General features: G+C 44.0%; 1 protein-coding gene across 1 annotated transcript; it reads right to left on the bottom strand.

Moving 5' to 3' along the window:
• Nucleotides 1-2827: 2827 nt before the first annotated feature.
• Nucleotides 2828-9718, bottom strand: MMP23B (matrix metallopeptidase 23B; the record flags this gene model as incomplete). Its single annotated transcript, XM_079545428.1, has 8 exons — nucleotides 2828-3002; nucleotides 3698-3824; nucleotides 4552-4662; nucleotides 5013-5177; nucleotides 6175-6342; nucleotides 7192-7331; nucleotides 7531-7676; nucleotides 9548-9718. The coding sequence occupies 8 exons, from the start codon at nucleotides 9716-9718 to the stop codon at nucleotides 2828-2830; spliced, it is 1203 nt and encodes a 400-aa protein (XP_079401554.1).
• Nucleotides 9719-12695: the final 2977 nt, after the last annotated feature.

Genomic DNA, 12695 nt, shown 5'->3' with positions numbered 1-12695 from the left:
GTTTTATAATTCAAAAAAAATTAATATTGAAGCTTTATTTTCTAGAGAACCTTCTTTTAAAAATGTCCTTTTTCCACAAAAATAACAACATTTCATGTTACTGGTTGTATATTGCCATATTCCAGTCTTTCCTTGTAAGTGTCTTCTGAGTCTCTGATTTACAATGCTATCATCCTTTTCTGGGAACAGGAAGATTTGGAAAATACTGGGGTGTTCATGCAGTCAGAACTGGGCACCAGTCCCACTAACAGGCGTAGTGATGAGCATCCAGTGCATTGGAAGAGACTTGTGGTGGTGGTGCTGGTTTTGTTTGCATTGAGTGAAGGCCTTGGACCTGCTCTTGGGAGCTACCAGAATTGTACATTTTCAAAGCTGGTTTTTATGTGTGTGTGTTGATGAAGCACTGTTTTCTCATTAGGCCTGGTTGTGTTGCTCTGATGGAGAAACAGTTTTTTCTGCTAGTTTACCAACTGTAGTAATGCATGGTTTTAGCAAAGTTTGGGTAGGGGTGAAGAGCAGAAGCTTATTTATTTGTACTGAAGGATGTGAGAAGTGAAAAGTGGACAAAAAAGCTGAAATAGTAATGATAGATATTTACTGGAACAGGTGCATCATTGCCTGTTGGAAAGCATTTGTTCCAACCTGGGCTAACAAATCTGGACCTCTGACTCTAATAGGAGTTATTTGCTTTTAATCAAACAAGTTATGCAAAGGCAAGTAAAGTGAAAACATTTCCAGGACTGTTTCACCAGGAACAGAGCTATGGAACTCAATTACTATGAAATTGTGTCATCTTAAATAACTGATTTCAACCAGGGAAAATCTGCAAAGATTCATCTTTTAAAAAACATGGAGGTTCCAGTGCATAAGTGTGTGGTAATCACAGCCTTGTTGTAGGTTAGGGATTTATTTTGTTGTTGGCTTACTGCAATTTTTACTTTTATAAAATGAAAGTGTATGCCAAGAGAAAGTGAGTTTTGTTGCTTACCTTGAGGGTATCACCATATCTGTCAGGTGCTTTCCATACTAATTTCCAGCAAATGGAAGCTGTCATGCCGTGGTCCTGGGCAGGAGATGGAGAGAGGTTTTTTTTGGTTGGCTTCTTCACAGAAATTCCTCCTTTTTTTTTCCTGAGTTCCTTGAAGATGTTGTTGGCTTGAAATTGCAGCCAGAACAGATGTGCACAGCAGTGCTGGGCCATGCCATCTGTGTCATGGAACACTGGGTGCAGTGCAGAGCTGTCTCATGGCCTGCTGTCTTAAACTGCGACTTTTTTCCTTGGTTTCTTTTTCCACTGGCCTTGAGGTCAGCTGAGTTTTGGAAGGTGACTTCTTATAGGACATTCGTGGGGCAAAGCAGGTCCTTAACTGCAACTCCAGCAAGGACAGTGCCTGCCAGAAGCACAGGGCAGGTGGAGGTAAACGGGATTGGGAGAAACAGCACAAAAGTCAGTTATCATAAATGGTATGTGTACAAAACTGTTAAGTTGTGAAATGAAGAACTTTGGATCTGCCCTAGGATTAAGCATCCTTGCAGTTGAAGTGCTGACATCCCCTTGTGAGAGCTGTTGAAGGCTGTGCTGATCAGCTCACTGTTCTTGTTTCGTTTCTCCAAATCCAATAGACAGAGCTGTTTTAAGATGCTTGGATCCATGTGGTGTTGCACTGCTCTGTTAAATGGAGATGTGCTAAGTTCATGCTAGATATCTGCCAGTAAAATTACTGTTATTGCAATTGTACCAAACTGTTCTTATTAGTTTCTTACTTTTCCCTTGTGCTTTTGCTGTCCTGGTACAGAGCTCTTCCTAGAATGCTGACCTATTCTGCAATACATGAGATGCTTAAGGTAGGAAGAAACGTGTTTGAAGAGATTAAGACAGCAACTAAAAATGGACGAACCTAAGCAGAGAATGATGTAGGCTGCCTTAATACTGGATAAGGATCTTTCAGGTACCCTTTAAATACAATGACTGTCAGGGTTTGTAACTGCACATCTGAATTCCCAACTGATAGATGTTTGAGTGCGCTGGGCACCAGGAAACAAATGCTGCTTCTCTTCTGGATGTGGCGCATCCACCTCACTGTTAATGACTGGGTGTGATGATGGAAATGATCTTACCTCTGTTGAAGGGGTCAAGATGCTTATTGATCAGACACCAAAAGGATGAGTTATGAGGAGCTGCAGATGGAAGTAGATGGTATGCTGGGCTAAGATTACACAGACAATAAATACACACCACAGGAAAGTAGTTGGGGGGTGGAAGGGAAATATTCTGTGCATAGCTGAACTGAGTGTGTCAAAGTGTGAAATGGAGTAATTTGGGTTTGTTGTGACCCTCTATTTTCCTTCTGCCCACTAGAAGAAAAAGTAATTCTTTTTTTAACGTTCTTATAGACCTACATGTCGTGATATAAAAAAGATAAAAAACCACTTACAGCGCATTTACTGGTCATTCTCTTTCCACAATACCTCTGATTCCATTGCAACATAGCTGAGCCATCAGTCTGTTCATCCATGTGTTTGCTGAAGGGTTATGTTCTCGTTTTTCAGCAGTCCACTGATCCAGGTTAACTGCAAAATCTTACACTTGATTTTTTTTTAAATTTCTTTTTTAATTCTCTGTACAACACATACTTGATGAATTCTTTACCTTTAAAACTAATTTGGAAGAGTTGTTTTATCCAGTAACAAAGTCCCAGAGTCTCTCTTGCTCGAGGTATTGAAGCAGCTGATTTAGGAGTTCATTTGCACTACTGGCGTTTAAATACAAAATGCTTGAGCCAGATTGTGAATTTGAAATAGAGAAGTTCTCATGCCAGAGCCCTTGTTAATGTCTCAGTCTGATCCTCCAGGAATAAGTGGTCAAGATTCTTTCTTTTTTCTTTACTATACAAGTGTAAGTTCCTTCATTAATTGCATTTGCAATGATGCTCATGTGATCCTCATTTAAGGATAAGTAACCTGGATATGAGTATTCCAGAAGCTCCTTATCTTTATACCAGCTGTCGTAAGAAAAATAATAGAAATTAAACTATAAAATATTCAGTACATGCAGCATGTGCATTGTCCTTCTCTTTGCTGTTAAGCTGTGCTTGAGACAGGCACTGCAGCACAGACGGACTTGCACAGTAAGATTTAACCTCACTGTCATTGATTTCACCTGGATGGTGGCAGTAATAACATGGTGTACTATCCTGAATCTTGCTGAAAACAAGTAAGAATTTGGTTCCTGAGTCTAAACTAACCCCTGGACTTGGACATATTTCTCTCAAGTTTAGATGCATCTAGAAGTAACATGCTCATAACTTTATCCATTCAATTAATAGTTAATTCTTAGTAAAGACAGTAGTTTTTTTGCAGAGTACAGCCAAGGGACTTTGACAGAGGTAAGAATTATCCTTATGCTATATATGTGTATTGGATTTTATCTTTCTTCTGCTGAGCTTACATCTGATAGATCTGCTTCTGAAATAAATGCTTCACAGTGTTATAAACAGTATTTGCACATTCCCTTCCCACAGTTAGTCTGCCACCCCTCCTTCTACTCAAGAGTGCCAAATCAAAGACAGCCACATGTTCCAAAAGCTGAACTGCACTCTCATGTACTTGTTTTGCCATACTTCCTTATTCTTTCTCCTTTGGGGTATTTATGCTGCAGAGTATTCTAAAAGACTAGAATAAATGACAGAGCACTTACTAAACTTTGCCTTTTTTATGGATGATCTTCTGTCCACAGCGGAAGGTGACATTCCTGCCTTCAGAAACAGTCTTGGTTTTTGTCCTTGGAGGTGGCAGAGTAGGAGGAACTGTTGGAAATGGGAATTCTGTCCACCCGAAAAAGAAAGTGCAATAGTTAACATATCTCATTATCAAGCTTGAGTCATCCCAAAACACTTCCACAGAATTATGTTATAATCTAAGTAATCTTAAGGTTATTTGTTAAAAAATGACTCTAATTGAACAGCTCTGGGATGCACATTTAACACTGTTCTATTTGCATATGAACACACTTCATGTGCATGGAGGAACAGTTAGTTCAGTTTATGAACATTCTCCTGCAATACATGTACTTGTAGCTGCAAATTTTTGTAAAAATACCTCTGTTCTGGAGAGGGAAGTACTAGTTACATGGTGCATCAGGACAGCAGGCATTTATCTGAAGCTTAATTCCACAGCTGCAGTAATCTGAGGTGATAATGCATCAGTCCCTTACCTGAATTCATAAAACTGAGGCTAGGTAAGGTGTTTAACATGCTGTATCCCTCCTTTTCTTGGAGCAGCTCGAGTCCAGCTGTGCCTGAGATTTCATTTGGCTAGTTCTTGTCCCATCACTGCATTAGCTACTGTACTGCCAGGCCTTTGATTTGGCTGAGATGTATAGGAGGATACCTGTGCTACACTTCTCCTTAGAACTGGGTGCAGCCAGTCACTTGCAGCCTCTGGTCTCTAGTGTAGAGTTAAGATCCTGCCTATCCCTGCAGCAAAGGCTGCTTAGCTTTACCTCCTCCCTCCTGCAAGACCCACCAACATCCCAGAAGAAAAGTTGGGTACCGTAGCAGAAGTCACAGGTGAACGGACAGTGCTTTTTCATCAGCTTCTCTCGTTTCTCACAGAAACCTTTTCGGGCCCACAGGGGGCACATAAACAGTCTGTCCTTGCATCCTGAAACAGAAGGAGACAATCCTCTGAGAAACAAACTGACATTTCACCCAGTTCAGATTGTTCAACATAAATGGTAGTGCGGAGACGAGAAGGAACCTAGGACTGGAAGTATAATAGGATGCCATTACTAGAAGAACAGGGAGCTACATACTGTGCTACTTCCATGCAGGAGCACCTTTATATCCTGCATAGAAAGGAATAAGACTCCTCCTGAGTGTGGCTCACTGGCATCAAGCTCTCATCTCAGCAAATGCTGAGTACCTAACAAAGAGCTCCATGGGATTTGACTGGCACTTCAGGCAAATGTTCCTTAGCAAGAGGAGCCCAGAGCACAGCCCTCATTTCCTTACCGTAAAGTCTGTGAATTCCCCAGACTTCATCTTGAGAGATGGTCTTTTTCCCAGTCAAAGTAGCATTGATGTGCATGAGAGCATTTGGGTTTTGGGAGTGCATGAGTCCTAAGGCATGCCCTATTTCGTGAGCTGCTACGTGCACCAGATCTGTAAGCCAAACACCTGGAAGAAAAATGGAAAAAAGCTAACTGCAGTGAAGTACATTTGTTAATCCCAGTGTAAAGCCAGAAGAAGAATTTTAGCACTTGGAAGGTGTGGTCTTATCAAAGGTTGCCAGTTTTAACTTCCCTGTAACTATTTGGGTGTAAACGGTCAAGAAATTATTTATCTGTGCTTCTAATTCCAAACAGCAGCTCTTGCCAGACTCGGAACACTGCTCCAAAAGACCAGTGATTGAAATATGGAGCAATATGCCCGCTCTGGGCAGCTTGCTGCTGCTTTGTTCCCACAGCCCTGAGCTGGGACTGGAAACGACAGGGAGTGAGATTGCTAGCTAGAATGCTCCAGTCTGAAAAAGCCTCTGATTGACTTTTGCTTACAGGGTTGAACTGACATTTGTCAGCAGCGCCCTGAAGCCTGCATCCAGCAGAGCTGGGTTTTAACTGAAGGATGACTCACAAGAGGAGCTGTTACTGACACCTACCCTGATATCTTACACAACTATAGGCCATAGGAATACTGCGCAATGCCTCTGTTAAATCCAACTGCGTATGGGAAGAAAGCATCTGAAGGGGGTGGCTTGCATACGTGCTTAATTTATCAGTACATTAAATAGGAATCCTTGGTGGATTTTTTTTGGCTCTTGCAGACTCCTGCTGAACCTCACTGACGTGACTTGGAAGAACAGTACTTTCGTTCTACTTCGTTTCCAAATTTCTTTAAGCCAATAGCTGAGCTAGGTCAGCTTTGGGAAGAGAAGCAGTCATTATTAACAAGCACTAACAGTCAGCCTCACACTCGCCTGCCTTTTGAAGGCAGAAGTGCTATTGCTGCTTTACAGAGGTGGCTGAACTGTATGCAAATCAACTGCATAACTATCTCCATGTAAATGAATGGAGTTACGCTGCCATGAAGAAAGAATCTGTGGTAGAACTGGCACGTGGGACTAAGATGTAAATGCTGCTGGCGTTATTACTGTTCCCTCTGAGACGTGTCTTACCTTTCTTCCAGCTGAACCGAGTATTTCCTAATATCCAGTACTCATGGTCATCAAAGTGGATTTCCCCATTGGGTGGGAAGAAGGCATGGGCAAGTTCCCCTGTTGTTCCATCAAAGCAGTGGTGAATGAGAGACTCCAGACAGTCTGTGTGATTGATGGAGTAGAAGCCTGCAAAAAGAGAAGCAGATTTAGTCTATCTAGCAAGACAGACATCTGTAAACTTGTGGTTTACTAACACATCTCTTGCTGTATCCCAAATGTTTTCCAAGTTACACACACAACAGGAAAAATCAGTGCAAAGCAATTGTATGGAACAAGGGTTGTGATGCAAACTGGAGCCAACTCTGCAAAGACCTCAGATTTGGAGCTGTCTTCAATGCACACAAACTAATCTACTTCGCAGAAAGGAACACTGAGCACTTCTTGCAACATCACAAGGAAACTTTGGGGTGTTGTTTGAGTGAAGTTGGACCCTGAGATGATAACCTCAGAGCATAATCATCGGACAGTGAGATGATAACCCCAGAATGCAATCACTCAATTTTAAACACAAATAAATGGAGAGCAACAGAATTGCAGCTGCTTGCTGTCCTTGTAGCATCACAACAGCTTCACACTGCAGCCACTGGAATGGGGCCACCTGGAGCTCACAAGTGGCCGCAGGACAGGCCCTGACGGCACATCATGTGCTTGAAAGTAGCAGACTGAAGAGCAAATTGCGAAACAATGGAAAGTCTGCTCGTTATTTCAATATTGTGGCCATCTGCACAAGAAATAATTATTGCACACAGGCCATAAATCCCAGGAAGAATTTACATCTGGGTTTGAGAATGAGCAGATAAGACCTCAGCACTAACATATTTCTAGGCTTGAGAAAGTCAGGAGGTAACTACTGTACAGTCATGGGGGAGGGCAAAAGGAAGAGGAGGAGAAAAGACAGTACTTGAGCCACCCAGCAGAAGGGAGCCAGCAAGCACACACAGCAGTCCTGCAGTGCAGCAGGCCGTACAGCCTCACCTATTTTCAGATCACTGGGTACGTGGCGTGGCACTTCTCTGAAGCTGAATGGTGAAACTTCACTCCACATTCGGAACGCAGCTGCCAGTCCCCTGCGTGTGTCCCTGGCATTTATGAGGTTTCTTGGGAAGGACAGGATTCTGTAACAACACAGAATAACATCAGGGAAATGCTGTCCCTGCCCCAACATCATCTGATGCTCTCTAGGCTTTATTAGACTACCACCCGCTGTAAAATGGTTTTAGGAGCTACCCAGTCACTGACAAAAGGATTGGCAATATCATGATTGATATCCATGCCCTCAACAAAACAAAAAAAAACATCAATGCAAGTCCATACTTGTAGGTCAGGTTGAAGTGGTCCCATTTCAAGTGTCCAGGTGTGATCGTGTATCGTTTTCTCCGTGCTGGAGGCCGAGGTGGAAAGGCTGGGCTGTGCAAAGCAGAGGCACTCACTTCACGGAGGCCAGGTGATGTGGTATCTTCCTTAAAAGAAAAAGAAGAGGTTGAAAAAGGTGGGGGAGAGTGCAGGACTGAAGAACGTAGCAGTCAAACCAACCAATATGGGGCATTTGGGGGCAGGGGAGCACAACCAGTACTCCCTGAGAGACGTCCAGGACAGAAGACTTTGCAAAGCATGCCTGCTCCGAGTGTGCCGAACAAAATCAAGACGGAGCAAAAGCAGGGCAGTACTGTGAGCAGCTCCTGGGGCATTGCTGAGTGCTGGATCAGAGATCAGCCTGCGGGTTCCCTGGAGCTGTTGCATAACTCCAGCATGGGGCACTGCTGCCACTCCTCTCCTCCTGGAGCGCAGCGCAGGCAGAGCAGAAATGAGAGCTCGGCAGCTTCTGGCCACAGCGAGAGCTGCAGCTCTTCCTGAAAAGCTCTCATTTCCTTTTCACTTTGCTATTGCTCTCCAGCTTAACCACAGAAGAAATGAAATACTGAATAAATGCGTCAAACAGGCAACTCTTTGTGCTGAGAGCACTTTATGGAGCTGGACTGTGAATCTGAAATGCCTTCAAAGTAAACTGGAGCTCTGGAAACCCTGGAGTGTGTTTAAAGCCATCACATTTGGTGACACGCCTGACTCAAACTATACCAGTCTGTTAGTCCTGAGTAGCAGAGGCAAAAGAATGGGACCCAATAAGGTCCTCTGGAAGTTTACCTATTTTGCTTCCCCCTTTCAGCAATAAAACACTGACCATCTCTGGCTCATCTTTGCTCCAGAGGCACCGTGGCAAGCACGAAGCAGGATGTACAGTGGCAGTGTTACAAAAGCAACACCAGTCTGAGTTAGCTCAGCCTCACGGCATATTCTACAGAAGGCAAGTTGTCTTCATTTCACAGATGGAACAGCTGAAGCTTTGAGAGGCAAAATAGCATCCCAGCAAACCAATGGCAAGGAGAAGAAGCAACAGCTGCCAGATGCTGCTCAAAGTGCTCCATGACTGCAGTCCTGACTGGTAGAGGGCTGAGGGACTGCATCCCAACAGGAGACTCCAACAGGAAACCAGTCTCCTCTGCTCACGTCTGAGCTGTACAGTTGCAACAGCACCGACACACACAGGCAGATACAGTCAGCAACCCTCTTCTGAACTACTCACCATGTACAGTCAGGCCTCCATTAATTTACTTCATTGACTGTAATAAATGTAATTCTCTCTCTCTCTCTGATGCAGTTCCCCTCCAAAACTAAACAGAAATGTAACTTTGTGACTTAGCACCAACTTACAGAGCCCTGAATATGTGATACAAGCGAGGGATGCTGCTTGCCAGGATCACCGTAAACACAAACAGCAGGAAGGGGTGAAAGCATTTAAAAGAATATTTTTTCTTTTTATAAAATTGAAAGCTAAAATGAAGATAAAGTGAAAATTAAGATCAGCTTCCAAGCATCCCAGTTCCAACCTGAATTCCAGTCTGTCCCAGTATATCTTAACGAAAGTCACAGCCATCTAAGTCTCTGTAAGTCCAGCATTAACTCCCAGTTTAGATCTTACACCACAAGCCCAGCATATGGAGTTCCTAGGAATCTCAGCTGCCACAGAAAGCAGAATCTATGCATGCCACATCACAGCAAGCTGGGAAAGCAGAGGTACTCAGGATAGCTGTGGCTCTGATCTCTGCAAGCTGTGTGCACATCCAATTTTACTTAGATGAATCAGTACCCCTTAGGATCCCTTGCAAAAATGGAGTCAAACATACACAAACGTATCTGGTTGCCTTGACAGTTACTTACATATTGATTAGATTGCTTCCTGAATTTACCACTCTTGTAAAACGAACACATGCACACACATTTGATATCCCCACCCCCCTCCCAAGCTGTCCTGAGAATCAGATCCTTTCCCTACCTGACTTTCCTGAACTGCAGCTCCAGCTGGATCTCCTGCAATAGCCAGCAAAGCCACCACGGGGAATATGCATAGGAATCCCACAACGGTTCTATAGCCATTGCTCTTTTTATTGTCCTCTGAGAGAAAGCTCTTCTTTCTGTCAGCAGAAAGTTGTTCTATTTGATCCATGTTGTTCTTTAACACTTTCTAGAGGAGATGAGACAGATACTCAGACATTCCCTTCGCAGAATGCATTGGTAATCCTTTTGCTCACAGATGCATCTGGAGCATTTCTGAGGAGTCCTGCAATCACTGCCAAAGCTGTGCAGAATCACTGGTTTCAAAAAGCTCTCGCTCTCTCTCTCTCTCTCAAAAAAAAAAAAAAAAAAAAAAAGGGGGAAGAAAAAAAAAAAAAGCAAGCAGACTTTACATTAAGCTCCTTTCCAATGTGCCAAAGATTCTCTCGGCCTCTGCCAAACCGTATCAGATTACTGCAGCTGAAAGTTGGGCTGGCAGAGGAAAAGCAGCAAAGTGAAACAAGCTGGGATGGCCATGAACTCTCCTCTTTAACTGACTGTATAATCAACAGAGGACAAATCTGCAGTTGTCAGCTTTATGTAATGAAAAAATTGGGGGAGGGGGACAGAGAAAGGAATCCAGAAGCCAGCATCACACCCGTGGAATGCCTGATCAGGGATGCTTCATGGTAGAGGAGCTGTCATTTGTCAGAGGCTGTCCTCAGCAGCAGAATGAAAAATGAGATGCTGTGCAAGAGCAGGCATGCTTTCTGCAGTCAGGAAATTTTGGTCAGGGAGTTTACAAACTCAGATAAAAGCAGCCATCAACTCCCCCATCCATGGAACTTGGCAGTTGACTCCTGCAAATTCCTTATGTACCTGGGAGCTACCTAACGAGGGGTTATGATGCTGAGACAGACACATGTTTCAGAATCACGCTGATCTGGGGGACCCCAGCTACAGCACCCCAGACAGACCCTTGCAGAAGCACGCAGTGAGTGCCTCTGCCTTCCATAAGGTTAGCAAGAGTCAGTGCTGTTTGAAAGTGATCTCACCTTATGTTCCGTTCCATATGCCCTCTCCTCTCACCAGTGTCCAAGCATTTTGCCTCACATCTGCCTTGAAGTGGGGGCAGATTATTATGCAGCTATTATTATATACTGCTATTATCTGCATCTTATGGGTTAAGACCATAGCACAGTGTAGGAAAGAGGACTTCCCTGAGTTCAAGCACAGAATCTTGCAGAGCTGGAATGTGAAGCCAGGTCTCTCAAGCACCCAGTCAGTGCCTTACTGCTTCTGAACACGACTGGCACACCTGGGGATTAAAACCCAGACTGAGAACTCACACAACCAAGTACCCTGAGGGACCGAAGAATTTCCTTTGTCTCACTGTAAAGGAAGCAGAATTTTTTAAAGGCAGATGCCTCAGTTCGGATCTCCCCCAGAAGTTAGGAGCTAGAACTGGAATAGATGTACATTCTTGAGTCCCGTTTCTGAAGCCTCTTTCAGATGCTCCCTAGGAGCCACTGCTGCTCCACACAAAGGGCAGTCCAAACTGCAGCTTTACCTTTGGCTCTTCCAATAGCTGAAAATACTCTGCGATTTATCAGGCAGCCTGACCCCTGAAACGACTGCTTTTGTTCAAGAGCGGAAAAGCACTGCTGTGACTTCAGAGTTCTCCTGAATTTCGCTAGTCGCAGGTCCTCAAATGTGGATATTTGGTTTGGACTACAGGCAAGAACTGTCAGCCTGACTATATTTGGTCAGAAAAAACATTCCTGGCTTTATTTTCTGCACAGTGTCTAAATGCAGTGGAACACATTACAGTTTGAGGAAATCCATATGGTGTAATGGGGAACAAGAGAGGAAGGCAAGGGGCAGAACTGGCTTTGGTTTATCTTCATGCTGTCAGAAGCAGTGAGAAGGACCTGGATATCATTTTTAGAGCTGGGATTTTCTATGCAGTCACGGATGACTTATCTTGAGATCTCTGCATGCAATGAATGTCACACTAAAAAGTTATTTCTAAATGGCTGTCAGAAGGGAACAAATGCTGCACGAAACCCACAGCAGTCAGCTGGAGACCCTGGGGAACATAAAGGAGCAGATAATTTGCACAACACACCACGCTTCCCTTGTTAAGGCACCGCAGTCTCAGTTTGCTCTTTTCAATCTAAATTCCTGCGATAGTGCATATTATTCAGCATTGGAACAAACTGCTCCCACCAGCTTCCCCCATCCTAAACAGAGAGCTCCTACACAGGGGTGGGGAAGACAGAAAGAAGGACCTTATCATGTCTGGTGACTTGGACTGAGAGCTGCAGTGTTTCATCTCCAGGGCACGGGTCCAAACCCAGGCCACAGGCAGGGGAGGGGGAATGCACACAGCTGAATGTGATTTACCACATATTGGCTCCTTGGTGGCCCATGTGAAAAGAATTAGCAAATCCTCGTATAGCTCTTATTTTAAAAAGAACTTAAATATTTATCCCTTCATCTCACAACTCGGAAAAAGAAATTCCTGCGTGGTTCCTGTGGGAATGGCAGTTAGAAGTTGTACTTTTTCAGTAGGTCACACGCTAGAAAGAGCTGTGACTGCTGCACCAGGAAGCAACGCTCCCCAGGGAGGAGGAGAATGAGAAAGCCCTTCTAGTCCCCAGATATTCACCCTGTTCCTATCGTGCAGCCCCTTGCAATCAGCTGATATTCCTAGAAAAATCCATGGTCTGCTGAATAGCAAAAGAGCTGAAAACAAGGGCTTGCTCCAGCTGGCAAAGGAAATGGAATACTTTGCTCAAGTGTCAATCTGAAGCTGCAGCTCACAGAATTGCCTCTGCTGGCCTGACCCCGTGTTACCAAAGAGATGTGGTCCTGACCCCAGCTAGGAGCTCAGCATCCCACGCCTGGCCAGGCAGTGATCAGGACTTCAAGAAGGAAATGAAGGAGAATTTTTTCTTGATGTACAGATAATAGCATATGTCCATGAAGGAATAAGAATCACTTCCCTGGGTTCTGGGGGTATGTCTCTTGTTGCCCTTTGCTAGGCTATGTTCATCAGTTGTAATCCATTTGTGGATGAACCCATCTTCCTCAAAACATGGGAACAGAACAGACTAGTGGGAAGAAAATCAAAGGAGTGATGGATT

The sequence above is a fragment of the Tetrao urogallus genome (assembly GCF_951394365.1).
Source record: "Tetrao urogallus genome assembly, chromosome: 21".
In the NCBI taxonomy this organism is placed as follows: Eukaryota; Metazoa; Chordata; class Aves; order Galliformes; family Phasianidae; genus Tetrao; species Tetrao urogallus.
This window is presented reverse-complemented; position numbering and strand designations above follow the sequence as displayed.